The 16,704-nt window shown below is 51.1% G+C and overlaps 1 protein-coding gene across 1 annotated transcript in view; it reads right to left on the bottom strand.

The window, feature by feature from the left end:
* DNHD1 (dynein heavy chain domain 1) overlaps positions 1–16,704 on the bottom strand; it is a 355,748-nt gene that overhangs the window by 290,840 nt on the left and 48,204 nt on the right. The window contains exons 2-4 of the mRNA XM_075334063.1: positions 14,394–14,558; positions 11,228–11,431; positions 5,825–5,935 (exon numbers count right to left, since the gene is read on the bottom strand). Coding sequence (XP_075190178.1) covers positions 5,825–5,935; positions 11,228–11,431; positions 14,394–14,558 — 480 coding nt within the window. The remainder of the gene's footprint in view (positions 1–5,824; positions 5,936–11,227; positions 11,432–14,393; positions 14,559–16,704) is intronic.

The following is a 16,704-nucleotide window of genomic DNA, read 5'->3' as shown; positions in this document are numbered from 1 at the left end:
TGGGGGAGGGGGGAGAGAGGGACTGATATGGATGGAGAATGTGAGCTGTACATGGGGAGGGGAGGAGAGAGAGACTGATATGGATGGAGAATGTGAGCTGTACATGGGGAGGGGAGGAGAGAGGGACTGATATGGATGGAGAATGTGAGCTGTACATGGGGGAGGGGGAGAGAGGGACTGATATGGATGGAGAATGTGAGCTGTACATGGGGAGGGGAGGAGAGAGAGACTGATATGGATGGAGAATGTGAGCTGTACATGGGGAGGGGAGGAGAGAGGGACTGATATGGATGGAGAATGTGAGCTGTACATGGGGAGGGGAGGAGAGAGAGACTGATATAGATGGAGAATGTGAGCTGTACATGGGGGAGGGGAGGAGAGAGGGACTGATATGGATGGAGAATGTGAGCTGTACATGGGGGAGGGGAGGAGAGAGGGACTGATATAGATGGAGAATGTGAGCTGTACATGGGGGAGGGGAGGAGAGAGGGACTGATATAGATGGAGAATGTGAGCTGTACATGGGGGAGGGGAGGAGAGAGGGACTGATATAGATGGAGAATGTGAGCTGTACATGGGGAGGGGAGGAGAGAGGGACTGATATGGATGGAGAATGTGAGCTGTACATGGGGAGGGGGGAGAGAGGGACTGATATGGATGGAGAATGTGAGCTGTACATGGGAGAGGGGAGGAGAGAGGGACTGATATGGATGGAGAATGTGAGCTGTACATGGGGGAGGAGAGGAGAGAAGGACTGATATGGATGGAGAATGTGAGCTGTACATGGGGAGGGGAGGAGAGAGAGACTGATATAGATGGAGAATGTGAGCTGTACATGGGGGAGGGGAGGAGAGAGGGACTGATATGGATGGAGAATGTGAGCTGTACATGGGGGAGGGGAGGAGAGAGGGACTGATATGGATGGAGAATGTGAGCTGTACATGGGGGAGGGGAGGAGAGAGGGACTGATATGGATGGAGAATGTGAGCTGTACATGGGGAGGGGAGGAGAGAGAGACTGATATAGATGGAGAATGTGAGCTGTACATGGGGGAGGGGAGGAGAGAGGGACTGATATGGATGGAGAATGTGAGCTGTACATGGGGGAGGGGAGGAGAGAGGGACTGATATGGATGCAGAATGTGAGCTGTACATGGGGGAGGGGAGGAGAGAGGGACTGATATGGATGGAGAATGTGAGCTGTACATGGGGAGGGGAGGAGAGAGAGACTGATATGGAAAGAGAATGTGAGCTGTACATGGGGGAGGGGAGGAGAGAGGGACTGATATGGATGGAGAATGTGAGCTGTACATGGGGGAGGGGAGGAGAGAGGGACTGATATGGATGCAGAATGTGAGCTGTACATGGGGGAGGGGAGGAGAGAGGGACTGATATGGATGGAGAATGTGAGCTGTACATGGGGAGGGGAGGAGAGAGGGACTGATATGGATGGAGAATGTGAGCTGTACATGGGGAGGGGAGGAGAGAGGGACTGATATGGATGGAGTGCACAAAGTGTGTGAAAGGGCGGTAGAAGTGACTAATTGAAGCAGCTATAACATAAATGAGACACATACATGGGGTGAATGCATTTCGCAGCACGTTTGTTTGAGTGTCTTGCATGACTTGTCTCTTGTCATGTGTGACTGCCATGTGTGACTGCCATGTGTGACTGCCATGCGTGACTGCCATGCGTGACTGCCATGCGTGACTGCCATGCGTAACTGCCATGCGTAACTGCCATGTGTGACTGCCATGCGTAACTGCCATGCGTAACTGCCATGTATAACTGCCATGCGTAACTGCCATGCGTAACTGCCATGCGTAACTGCCATGCGTAACTGCCATGCGTGACTGCCATGCGTAACTGCCATGTATGACTGCCATGTATGACTGCCATGTATAACTGCCATGTATAACTGCCATGTATAACTGCCATGTGTAACTGCCATGTGTAACTGCCATGTGTAACTGCCATGTGTGGCTGCCATGTGTAACTGCCATGTGTGACTGCCATGTGTGACCGCCATGTATAACTGCCATGTATAACTGCCATGTATAACTGCCATGTGTGGCTGCCATGTGTGACCGCCATGTGTGACCGCCATGTATGACCGCCATGTGTAACCGCCATGTGTGACCGCCATGTGTGACTGCCATGTGTGACCGCCATGTGTGACCGCCATGTGTGACCGCCATGTGTACCTGCCATGTGTGACCGCCATGTGTAACTGCCATGTGTGACCGCCATGTGTAACTGCCATGTGTGACCGCCATGTGTAACTGCCATGTGTGACCGCCATGTGTAACTGCCATGTGTGACTGCCATGTATGACTGCCATGTGTGACTGCCATGTGTGACTGCCATGTATAACTGCCATGTGTGACTGCCATGTGTGACTGCCATGTGTGACCGCCATGCGTAACTGCCATGCGTGACTGCCATGTATAACTGCCATGTGTGACTGCCATGTGTAACTGCCATGTGTGACTGCCATGTATAACTGCCATGTGTGACTGCCATGTGTAACTGCCATGTGTGACTGCCATGTGTGACTGCCATGTATAACTGCCATACGTGACTGCCATGTATAACTGCCATGTGTGACTGCCATGTGTAACTGCCATGTGTGACTGCCATGTATAACTGCCATGTGTGGCTGCCATGTGTAACTGCCATGTGTAACTGCCATGTGTAACTGCCATGTGTGACCGCCATGCGTAACTGCCATGCGTGACTGCCATGTGTGACTGCCATGTACAACTGCCATGTGTGACTGCCATGCGTAACTGCCATGTGTGACTGCCATGTATAACTGCCATGTGTGACTGCCATGTGTAACTGCCATGTGTAACTGCCATGCGTGACTGCCATGTGTGACTGCCATGTACAACTGCCATGTGTGACTGCCATGCGTAACTGCCATGTGTGACTGCCATGTATAACTGCCATGTGTGACTGCCATGTGTAACTGCCATGTGTGACTGCCATGCGTAACTGCCATGTATGACTGCCATGTGTAACTGCCATGTGTGACTGCCATGCGTAACTGCCATGTGTGACTGCCATGTGTGACTGCCATGTGTGGCTGCCATGCGTAACTGCCATGCGTGACTGCCATGTGTGACTGCCATGTGTGACTGCCATGCGTGACTGCCATGTGTGACTGCCATGTGTGACTGCCATGCGTAACTGCCATGCGTGACTGCCATGTGTGACTGCCATGTGTGACTGCCATGCGTAACTGCCATGTGTGACTGCCATGTACAACTGCCATGTGTGACTGCCATGTGTGACTGCCATGTGTGACTGCCATGCGTAACTGCCATGTGTGACTGCCATGTATAACTGCCATGTGTGACTGCCATGTGTAACTGCCATGTGTAACTGCCATGCGTGACCGCCATGCGTGACTGCCATGTGTAACTGCCATGTGTGACTGCCATGCGTAACTGCCATGTATGACTGCCATGTGTAACTGCCATGTGTGACTGCCATGCGTAACTGCCATGTGTGACTGCCATGTGTGACTGCCATATGTGGCTGCCATGCGTAACTGCCATGCGTGACTGCCATGTGTGACTGCCATGTGTGACTGCCATGTGTGACTGCCATGTGTGACTGCCATGTGTGACTGCCATGTGTGGCTGCCATGCGTGACTGCCATGTGTGACTGCCATGTGTGACTGCCATGTGTGACTGCCATGCGTGACTGCCATGTGTGACCGCCATGTGTGACTGCCATGCGTAACTGCCATGTGTGACTGCCATGTGTGACTGCCATGTGTGACTGCCATGCGTAACTGCCATGTGTGACTGCCATGTGTAACTGCCATGTGTAACTGCCATGCGTGACCGCCATGCGTGACTGCCATGTGTAACTGCCATGTGTGACTGCCATGCGTAACTGCCATGTATGACTGCCATGTGTGACTGCCATGTATAACTGCCATGTGTGACTGCCATGCGTAACTGCCATGTGTGACTGCCATGTGTGACTGCCATGTGTGACTGCCATGTGTAACTGCCATGTGTGACTGCCATGCGTAACTGCCATGTGTGACTGCCATGTGTGACTGCCATGTGTGGCTGCCATGCGTAACTGCCATGTGTGACTGCCATGTGTGGCTGCCATGCGTGACTGCCATGTGTGACTGCCATGTGTGACTGCCATGCGTGACTGCCATGTGTGACTGCCATGTGTGGCTGCCATGCGTGACTGCCATGTGTGACTGCCATGTGTGACTGCCATGTGTGACTGCCATGCGTGACTGCCATGTGTGACTGCCATGTGTGACCGCCATGTGTAACTGCCATGTGTGACCGCCATGTGTGACTGCCATGCGTGACTGCCATGTGTGACTGCCATGCGTGACTGCCATGCGTGACTGCCATGCGTGACTGCCATGTGTGACTGCCATGTGTAACTGCCATGCGTGACTGCCATGCGTGACTGCCATGCGTGACTGCCATGTGTGACCGCCATGTGTGACCGCCATGTGTGACTGCCATGTGTGACTGCCATGTGTGACTGCCATGTGTGACTGCCATGTGTGGCTGCCATGTGTGACTGCCATGTGTGACTGCCATGTGTGACTGCCATGTGTGACTGCCATGCGTGACTGCCATGTGTAACTGCCATGTGTGACTGCCATGTGTGACTGCCATGTGTAACTGCCATGTGTGACTGCCATGTGTAACTGCCATGTGTGACCGCCATGTGTAACTGCCATGTGTAACTGCCATGCGTGACCGCCATGCGTGACTGCCATGTGTGACTGCCATGTGTGACTGCCATGTATAACTGCCATGTGTGACTGCCATGTGTAACTGCCATGTGTAACTGCCATGCGTGACCGCCATGCGTGACTGCCATGTGTAACTGCCATGTGTGACTGCCATGTGTGACTGCCATGTGTAACTGCCATGTGTGACTGCCATGTGTAACTGCCATGTGTGACCGCCATGTGTAACTGCCATGTGTAACTGCCATGTGTGACCGCCATGTGTGACTGCCATGCGTGACCGCCATGCGTGACTGCCATGTGTGACTGCCATGTGTGACTGCCATGTGTAACTGCCATGTGTGACTGCCATGTATAACTGCCATGTGTGACTGCCATGTGTGACTGCCATGTGTAACTGCCATGTGTGACTGCCATGTGTGACTGCCATGTGTGACTGCCATGTGTAACTGCCATGTGTGACTGCCATGTGTGACTGCCATGCGTGACCGCCATGCGTGACTGCCATGTGTAACTGCCATGTGTGACTGCCATGCGTGACCGCCATGCGTGACTGCCATGTGTAACTGCCATGTGTGACTGCCATGTGTGACTGCCATGTGTGACTGCCATGTGTGACTGCCATGTGTGACTGCCATGTGTGACTGCCGGCCACTGCTCATCAGTTGTTCGGTATCGTCATGGTATCGGCCTGGTGTCATGATGTCAGAGGGTCAGCAGCGTGATGAGGGCGGTTTATTACTAATTCTACTTTAACCCCTAAATGCACCCGCTGTGAATTTTGCCTTTAAGCTCCTTATTAAAGAACAGCAAATTCTAAAACGTCCTGAGACATTGAACCGTGACGTGACCCGAGCGTGCACAGAAGGTCACAGTGAGGTCACCGGCAAAGGTCAGAGGGCGTCTCAGGATCATCCTGCAATGTCACCCAAAATCCAGATATCCCGACCCTTCTGTGAGTAGTGTGTGCAGAGTACGGAGGGTAAGGTGGTGTGCGCACAGCAATGGAGCGCTGTGAAGCCGCTGTGGATGTGGCGGAGTACAAGACATGGTCCTTGGAGGACGGGGCTCCATGTTACCTGCTGATATGATGCAGGGCGGCCATATAGTGGGGAACGCTCATCAGCAGCCTCCGGCGCAGCACGGCTCTCCTCCGGAGAAAACAAGTTCTCCTCACACTGCACTGCCATCTGCAGACAAAGAAGACACTGAAATACTCTGTGCTGCTGTCACACATAATCCAGCCATGTACCCTCTATACACCACAATCCCTGCCTGAAATACTCTGTGCTGCTATCACACATAATCCAGCCATGTACCCTCTATACACCACAATCCCTCCCTGAAATACTCTGTGCTGCTGTCACACATAATCCAGCCATGTACCCTCTATACACCACAATCCCTGCCTGAAATACTCTGTGCTGCTATCACACATAATCCAGCCATGTACCCTCTATACACCACAATCCCTGCCTGAAATACTCTGTGCTGCTGTCACACATAATCCAGCCATGTTCCCTCTATACACCACAATCCCTGCCTGAAATACTCTGTGCTGCTGTCACACATAATCCAGCCATGTTCCCTCTGTACACCCCAATCCCTGCCTGAAATACTCTGTGCTGCTATCACACATAATCCAGCCATGTACCCTCTATACACCACAATCCCTCCCTGAAATACTCTGTGCTGCTATTACAAATAATCCAGCCATGTTCCCTCTATACACCACAATCCCTGCCTGAAATACTCTGTGCTGCTGTCACACATAATCCAGCCATGTTCCCTCTATACACCACAATCCCTCCCTGAAATACTCTGCACTGCTATTAGACATAATCCAGCCATGTTCCCTCTATACACCACAATCCCTCCCTGAAATACTCTGTGCTGCTATTACACATAATCCAGCCATGTTCCCTCTATACACCACAATCCCTCCCTGAAATACTCTGTGCTGCTATTACACATAATCCAGCCATGTTCCCTCTATACACCACAATCCCTCCCTGAAATACTCTGTGCTGCTATTACACATAATCCAGCCATGTTCCCTCTATACACCACAATCCCTCCCTGAAATACTCTGTGCTGCTATCACACATAATCCAGCCATGTTCCCTCTATACACCACAATCCCTGCCTGAAATACTCTGTGCTGCTATTACACATAATCCAGCCATGTTCCCTCTATACACCACAATCCCTCCCTGAAATACTCTGCGCTGCTATTACACATAATCCAGCCATGTTCCCTCTATACACCACAATCCCTGCCTGAAATACTCTGTGCTGCTATTACACATAATCCAGCCATGTTCCCTCTGTACACCACAATCCCTGCCTGAAATACTCTGTGCTGCTGTCACACATAATCCAGCCATGTTCCCTCTATACACCACAATCCCTGCCTGAAATACTCTGCACTGCTATTAGACATAATCCAGCCATGTTCCCTCTATACACCACAATCCCTCCCTGAAATACTCTGCGCTGCTATTACACATAATCCAGCCATGTTCCCTCTATACACCACAATCCCTGCCTGAAATACTCTGTGCTGCTATTACACATAATCCAGCCATGTTCCCTCTATACACCACAATCCCTCCCTGAAATACTCTGCGCTGCTATTACACATAATCCAGCCATGTTCCCTCTATACACCACAATCCCTCCCTGAAATACTCTGTGCTGCTATTACACATAATCCAGCCATGTTCCCTCTATACACCACAATCCCTGCCTAAAATACTCTGTGCTGCTGTCACACATAATCCAGCCATGTACCCTCTATACACCACAATCCCTGCCTGAAATACTCTGCGCTGCTATTACACATAATCCAGCCATGTTCCCTCTATACACCACCATCCCTCCCTGAAATACTCTGTGCTGCTGTCACACATAATCCAGCCATGTTCCCTCTATACACCACAATCCCTCCCTGAAATACTCTGTGCTGCTATCACACATAATCCAGCCATGTTCCCTCTATACACCACAATCCCTGCCTGAAATACTCTGCACTGCTATTACACATAATCCAGCCATGTTCCCTCTATACACTACAATCCCTGCCTGAAATACTCTGTGCTGCTATTACACATAATCCAGCCATGTTCCCTCTATACACCACAATCCCTGCCTAAAATACTCTGTGCTGCTGTCACACATAATCCAGCCATGTACCCTCTATACACCACAATCCCTCCCTGAAATACTCTGTGCTGCTATCACACATAATCCAGCCATGTACCCTCTATACACCACAATCCCTCCCTGAAATACTCTGTGCTGCTGTCACACATAATCCAGCCATGTTCCCTCTATACACCACAATCCCTCCCTGAAATACTCTGTGCTGCTGTCACACATAATCCAGCCATGTTCCCTCTATACACCACAATCCTTGCCTGAAATACTCTGTGCTGCTGTCACACATAATCCAGCCATGTTCCCTCTATACACCACAATCCCTGCCTGAAATACTCTGTGCTGCTATTACACATAATCCAGCCATGTACCCTCTATACACCACAATCCCTCCCTGAAATACTCTGTGCTGCTATTACACATAATCCAGCCATGTTCCCTCTATACACCACAATCCCTCCCTGAAATACTCTGTGCTGCTATCACACATAATCCAGCCATGTTCCCTCTATACACCACAATCCCTGCCTGAAATACTCTGCACTGCTATTAGACATAATCCAGCCATGTTCCCTCTATACACCACAATCCCTCCCTGAAATACTCTGCGCTGCTATTACACATAATCCAGCCATGTTCCCTCTATACACCACAATCCCTGCCTGAAATACTCTGCGCTGCTATTACACATAATCCAGCCATGTTCCCTCTATACACCCCAATCCCTGCCTGAAATACTCTGTGCTGCTATTACACATAATCCAGCCATGTTCCCTCTATACACCACAATCCTTGCCTGAAATACTCTGTGCTGCTGTCACACATAATCCAGCCATGTTCCCTCTATATACCACAATCCCTGCCTGAAATACTCTGCACTGCTATTACACATAATCCAGCCATGTTCCCTCTATACACCACAATCCCTCCCTGAAATACTCTGTGCTGCTATTACACATAATCCAGCCATGTTCCCTCTATACACTACAATCCCTGCCTGAAATACTCTGTGCTGCTATTACACATAATCCAGCCATGTTCCCTCTATACACCACAATCCCTGCCTAAAATACTCTGTGCTGCTGTCACACATAATCCAGCCATGTACCCTCTATACACCACAATCCCTGCCTGAAATACTCTGCGCTGCTATTACACATAATCCAGCCATGTTCCCTCTATACACCACCATCCCTCCCTGAAATACTCTGTGCTGCTGTCACACATAATCCAGCCATGTTCCCTGTGTATACCACAATCCCTGCCTGAAATACTCTGTGCTGCTATTACACATAATCCAGCCATGTTCCCTCTATACACCACAATCCCTCCCTGAAATACTCTGTGCTGCTGTTACACATAATCCAGCCATGTACCCTCTATACACCACAATCCCTCCCTGAAATACTCTGTGCTGCTGTTACACATAATCCAGCCATGTACCCTCTATACACCACAATCCCTCCCTGAAATACTCTGTGCTGCTGTTACACATAATCCAGCCATGTTCCCTCTATACACCACAATCCCTGCCTGAAATACTCTGTGCTGCTATTACACATAATCCAGCCATGTTCCCTCTATACACCACAATCCCTCCCTGAAATACTCTGTGCTGCTGTTACACATAATCCAGCCATGTTCCCTCTATACACCACCATCCCTCCCTGACATACTCTGTGCTGCTATTACACATAATCCAGCCATGTTCCCTCTATACACCACAATCCCTCCCTGAAATACTCTGTGCTGCTGTTACACATAATCCAGCCATGTACCCTCTATACACCACAATCCCTCCCTGAAATACTTTGTGCTGCTATTACACGTAATCCAGCCATGTTCCCTCTATACACCACAATCCCTGCCTGAAATACTCTGCGCTGCTATTACACATAATCCAGCCATGTTCCCTCTATACACTACAATCCCTGCCTGAAATACTCTGTGCTGCTATTACACATAATCCAGCCATGTTCCCTCTATACACTACAATCCCTGCCTGAAATACTCTGTGCTGCTATTACACATAATCCAGCCATGTTCCCTCTATACACCACAATCCCTGCCTAAAATACTCTGTGCTGCTGTCACACATAATCCAGCCATGTACCCTCTATACACCACAATCCCTGCCTGAAATACTCTGCGCTGCTATTACACATAATCCAGCCATGTTCCCTCTATACACCACCATCCCTCCCTGAAATACTCTGTGCTGCTGTCACACATAATCCAGCCATGTTCCCTGTGTATACCACAATCCCTGCCTGAAATACTCTGTGCTGCTATTACACATAATCCAGCCATGTTCCCTCTATACACCACAACCCCTCCCTGAAATACTCTGTGCTGCTGTTACACATAATCCAGCCATGTACCCTCTATACACCACAATCCCTCCCTGAAATACTCTGTGCTGCTGTTACACATAATCCAGACATGTACCCTCTATACACCACAATCCCTCCCTGAAATACTCTGTGCTGCTGTTACACATAATCCAGCCATGTACCCTCTATACACCACAATCCCTCCCTGAAATACTCTGTGCTGCTGTTACACATAATCCAGCCATGTTCCCTCTATACACCACAATCCCTGCCTGAAATACTCTGTGCTGCTATTACACATAATCCAGCCATGTTCCCTCTATACACCACAATCCCTCCCTGAAATACTCTGTGCTGCTGTTACACATAATCCAGCCATGTTCCCTCTATACACCACCATCCCTCCCTGACATACTCTGTGCTGCTATTACACATAATCCAGCCATGTTCCCTCTATACACCACAATCCCTGCCTGAAATACTCTGTGCTGCTGTTACACATAATCCAGCCATGTTCCCTCTATACACCACAATCCCTGCCTGAAATACTCTGTGCTGCTATTACACATAATCCAGCCATGTTCCCTCTATACACCCCAATCCCTGCCTGAAATACTCTGTGCTGCTGTTACACATAATCCAGCCATGTACCCTCTATACACCACAATCCCTCCCTGAAATACTTTGTGCTGCTATTACACGTAATCCAGCCATGTTCCCTCTATACACCACAATCCCTCCCTGAAATACTCTGTGCTGCTATCACACATAATCCAGCCATGTGTTCTCTATACACCACCATCCCACCCTGAAATACTTTGTGCTGCTATTACACGTAATCCAGCCATGTTCCCTCTATACACCACAATCCCTCCCTGAAATACTCTGTGCTGCTGTTACACATAATCCAGCCATGTTCCCTCTATACACCACCATCCCTCCCTGACATACTCTGTGCTGCTGTGGCCCGCGTGCACTCAGTTTAGTTACCGTCTGAAGGTCCGCCTCTTCAGGAAGTCTCGGTAGTAGGGGATCTTCCTCAGGGTCCGGCACAGGACGGCCTCCCGATGCCAGCCCCCGAGCTCCTGCACCTCTGCGCCCGTCACCGGATCCATATGGAGAATGCCGAAGGGTGAAAACACGGAGTGCTCCGGGTGAAGGTGGGAGAGCGGGACAACCCTGAGGTCATAGCGGCTGCAGAGACAAGACACGTCCATGATGGCGGGAACATGTGCAGCCCCAGCGGTCACCGCACACGTCACTGCACACGTCACCGCCGGAGATATCCAGCCCTCTATAGGGGATCACCACGGAGGACATCACTTTCCAGGCCAGGCTGTCTGCAGCCCCAGCGGTCACCGCACACGTCACCGCACACGTCACCGCACACGTCACCGCACACGTCACTGCACACGTCACCGCCGGAGATATCCAGCCCTCTATAGGGGATCACCACGGAGGACATCACTTTCCAGGCCAGGCCTGTCTGCAGCCCCAGCGGTCACCGCACACGTCACTGCACACGTCACCACATACGTCACCGCACACGTCACCACATACGTCACCGCACACGTCACCGCCGGAGATATCCAGCCCTCTATAGGGGATCTCCACAGAGGACATCACTTTCCAGGCCAGGCCTGTCTGCAGCCCCAGTGGTCACTGCACACGTCACCGCACACGTCACCGCACACGTCACCGCACACGTCACTGCACACGTCACTGTCGGAGATATCCAGCCCTCTATAGGGGATCTCCACAGAGGACATCACTTTCCAGGCCAGGCTGTCTGCAGCCCCAGCGGTCACCGCACACGTCACTGCACACGTCACCGCCGGAGATATCCAGCCCTCTATAGGGGATCTCCACAGAGGACATCACTTTCCAGGCCAGGCCTGTCTGCAGCCCCAGTGGTCACCGCACACGTCACCGCACACGTCACCACACACGTCACTGCCGGAGATATCCAGCCCTCTATAGGGGATCTCCACAGAGGACATCACTTTCCAGGCCAGGCTGTCTGCAGCCCCAGCGGTCACCGCACACGTCACTGCACACGTCACCGCACACGTCACTGCACACGTCACTGTCGGAGATATCCAGCCCTCTATAGGGGATCTCCACAGAGGACATCACTTTCCAGGCCAGGCCTGTCTGCTGCCCCAGCGGTCACTGCACACGTCACTGTCGGAGATATCCAGCCCTCTATAGGGGATCTCCACAGAGGACATCACTTTCCAGGCCAGGCTGTCTGCAGCCCCAGCGGTCACCGCACACGTCACTGCACACGTCACTGTCGGAGATATCCAGCCCTCTATAGGGGATCACCACGGAGGACATCACTTTCCAGGCCAGGCCTGTCTGCAGCCCCAGCGGTCACCGCACACGTCACCGCACACGTCACTGCACACGTCACCGCACACGTCACTGCACACGTCACCGCCGGAGATATCCAGCCCTCTATAGGGGATCTCCACAGAGGACATCACTTTCCAGGCCAGGCCTGTCTGCAGCCCCAGCGGTCACTGCACACGTCACCACACACGTCACCGCACACGTCACCGCACACGTCACCACACACGTCACCACACACGTCACTGCCGGAGATATCCAGCCCTCTATAGGGGATCTCCACAGAGGACATCACTTTCCAGGCCAGGCCTGTCTGCAGCCCCAGCGGTCACCGCACACGTCACTGTCGGAGATATCCAGCCCTCTATAGGGGATCTCCACAGAGGACATCACTTTCCAGGCCAGGCCTGTCTGCAGCCCCAGTGGTCACCGCACACGTCACCACACACGTCACCACACACGTCACCGCACACGTCACCGCACACGTCACCGCACACGTCACCACACACGTCACCACACACGTCACTGCCGGAGATATCCAGCCCTCTATAGGGGATCTCCACAGAGGACATCACTTTCCAGGCCAGGCTGTCTGCAGCCCCAGCGGTCACCGCACACGTCACTGCACACGTCACCGCACACGTCACTGCACACGTCACCGCCGGAGATATCCAGCCCTCTATAGGGGATCTCCACAGAGGACATCACTTTCCAGGCCAGGCCTGTCTGCAGCCCCAGTGGTCACTGCACACGTCACCGCACACGTCACCACACACGTCACCGCACACGTCACCGCACACGTCACCACACACGTCACCACACACGTCACTGCCGGAGATATCCAGCCCTCTATAGGGGATCTCCACAGAGGACATCACTTTCCAGGCCAGGCTGTCTGCAGCCCCAGCGGTCACCGCACACGTCACTGCACACGTCACCGCACACGTCACCGCACACGTCACTGCACACGTCACTGTCGGAGATATCCAGCCCTCTATAGGGGATCTCCACAGAGGACATCACTTTCCAGGCCAGGCCTATCTGCAGGCGGTCAGCCATCATGGAGGCTGCCTCCACCCACTCCCGAGCCTGACCAGCACCACAAGTCGTCTCCATGTGCGCCAGGAACAGACGACAGTGGTCATCTTGGGTCACCTTTAATAGGACAGGGGCTGGTGAGCATGTGCAGTGGGATGTGCAGGTCACATGATGGAGCTTCACACTGCACGTGCTCACTGGCAGTGTCTGTGGGGTGACAACATGGCGCACATTAACCCTATAGTGATTCCCTGCCTGGACACCAGCAATGCGCTGAGCTGACCTCCGGCCTCCAGGGACTCTGCTCTTTATTATTTGTATTTGCAGAAGATGCCTTAAAATAAAGAATGATGGTGCAGATAGAGGGACGACAAACAGCCATTCTCCAAGCGCACAGACACCGCTCATCAGCAGCACGTCCTCCGCTTACACCACGTGCAATGTGCTGCGGAGAACCAAGATTATCACTGCATCAAACAGCGTCTTCATCCACCAATCATTACTGCCTATCACTCCAGAGCTGTGCTCACTATTCTGCTGTCACATCACATTTTATACTCCAGTCACCTCCAGAGCTGCACTCACTACTCTGCCGCTACATCATGTCTTATCCCCCAGTCACATCCAGAGCTGCATTCACTATTCTGCTATTACATTGTGTCACCTCCAGAGCTGCACGCTCTATTCTGCTGCTACATCATGTGTTATTGTTCTGTCACCTCCAGAGCTGCACTCACTATTCTGCTCTGGACGGGCCTATACTCACCAGTCCTGGACTTCTCGGCTTCTGTTCAGATACAGGAAGATGACTTTCCCCAGGTGTCTACACTTCACCAGCAGCTCGGCAGCTTCGTAGCCCGTCAGATGGTGACTTGTGGCCCCCGCGCTCCTCTCAGGCTCCACGTCTTGGTGCAGGATATCGAGGGCCCCGCTGCTGAATGAGAGATAAACAAACACTCACATGGGGGCCCCTAGTTGGAGACATAGAACAGTCGAGGCTCGTGGTGGGCCGGCTGCTGAGCGGGGGCGCTGTGTGACCGCTCAGCTTCGTTTTCAGCAGTCTTCCCAGCGCCTCCAGTTGTGATGACGCAGAGAACAGCTGTTAAACGAGGGGCTGCTAACTTTTGGACCAATCGAAGGCAGCTCTGAACGCCAAAAGGCGCGGCAAGCTGTCCAAAGGAATCTTGTTCCTGCAAGACAATGCCTCCGCTCACACTGCACAAAGGACCACGGCAAAACTGGCAGAGCCGGGCTTCCAGCTGGTGACCACCCACCTTATTCACCAGATCTAGCTCCCTCCAACTATCATCTGTTTCCAAACCTAAAGAAAGAAACACCTCATGGGACCAAATGTCACTCCATTTCTGATGTCATAGCTGCTACGGATGCCTGGATTGAGGCACAACCAAAATCCTTTTTGCTCGGCTTACAGAACTTGTAATACCGATGTAAGAAGTGCGTTGTCATCAGTGGAGAATATGTGGAATAAATGAAAAGTTTCATCATCCTAGCTCATTTTTTTCTGGGTAAAGCCAAAGTCTTATCAGCAGCCCCTCATATATCCAGAGATAACACCTGGGAGGTCCTTACTTCAGAGAACACCAAATAATAATCAGGACTGGGACAGGAAAACATATAGACAAGAGAAAAGTGGTGGAAAACGACAACTGATGCACTGTAGACATGAATGTGGCTGAAGACATAAGAGATCTACTGCAAGAGCCAAAGGATCCAATCAAATCAGCACAAATCTGTACCAAGTCAGACTCCACAGAGAGGACAAGGAACAGTAACTGCTGCTCTGGGAGGGATCAGACCAGCGAAAGCAATGGGTGAGGATATAAAAGACGAACAAACCCTAAATACTGCTCTACAGACCCAGCCCAAGACTGATCGGACACAAGAATCTGAACAGACCCGGCCTGAGACTGACCAGACACAAGAATCTGCACAGACCCGGCCTGAGACTGACCAGACACAAGAATCTGCACAGACCCAGCCTGAGACTGACCGGACACAAGAATCTGCAGAGACCCAGCCTGAGACTGACCGGACACAAGAATCTGCAGAGACCCAGCCTGAGACTGACCGGACACAAGAATCTGCAGAGACCCAGCCTGAGACTGACCGGACACAAGAATCTGCACAGACCCAGCCTGAGACTGACCAGACACAAGAATCTGCAGAGACCCAGCCTGAGACTGACCGGACACAAGAATCTGCAGAGACCCAGCCTGAGACTGACCAGACACAAGAATCTGCAGAGACCCGGCCTGAGACTGACCGGACACAAGAATCTGCAGAGACCCAGCCTGAGACTGACCAGACACAAGAATCTGCACAGACCCGGCCTGAGACTGACCAGACACAAGAATCTGCAGAGACCCAGCCTGAGACTGTAAAAACATTAAAATTAATACATCTAGTTATCAAACACTTTATAAAGGAACATATTATATATGATGGCAGTCATGTCTATATTGAAGGCCATAGCTTATTGATAACAGTATTTATAAGGAATTAATATTTTGAGTCTGTATTGAATATAGATAGTTGCGGACATAGTCATATATATAACTATATATAGTTGTGGAAGCTGCTAGTGAGTGACCTCATGTGTTCAGCAGAATCACCCTATATGGTTTGGACAGCTGCCATATATAACATGGTTATATATGGCAGCTGTGGGAGGGGGGCTCACTCTTGCACATGTCGCCAGTTTGCTGAAGCAGATCCATGCATCCATCCCTCCAAGATGAAGTAACTTATGCTACAGCATATCACCCTTGCGTCCGTTCAGGAACTAAGGAAAGATGAATGAAGATTTCTATTGATTTTGAAAGACTATTATTGAACTCTTTACGTAAGCTAAAAAAAAATACTATTTTTTCCTTTTCTGTAACTTGTGAGGAAAGAGTTAACCTTTTTCACTGACTTAGAAAATAATAGAAATTCATTCTCCCTGGCAAGACCGAACCAGACTTATTTGCGTAATAAACTATGAGACCAACTTCAAGGACGCAGAATGTTTTGACTTAGAAACGACTGACAAACATCTTGTTATGGAAAAAGAAACG

This window comes from Anomaloglossus baeobatrachus, chromosome 2 (genome assembly GCF_048569485.1).
Source record: "Anomaloglossus baeobatrachus isolate aAnoBae1 chromosome 2, aAnoBae1.hap1, whole genome shotgun sequence".
Taxonomy (NCBI): domain Eukaryota; kingdom Metazoa; phylum Chordata; class Amphibia; order Anura; family Aromobatidae; genus Anomaloglossus; species Anomaloglossus baeobatrachus.
Note: the sequence above shows the minus strand (reverse complement) of the source record. Positions and strands in the feature narration are given on the sequence as shown.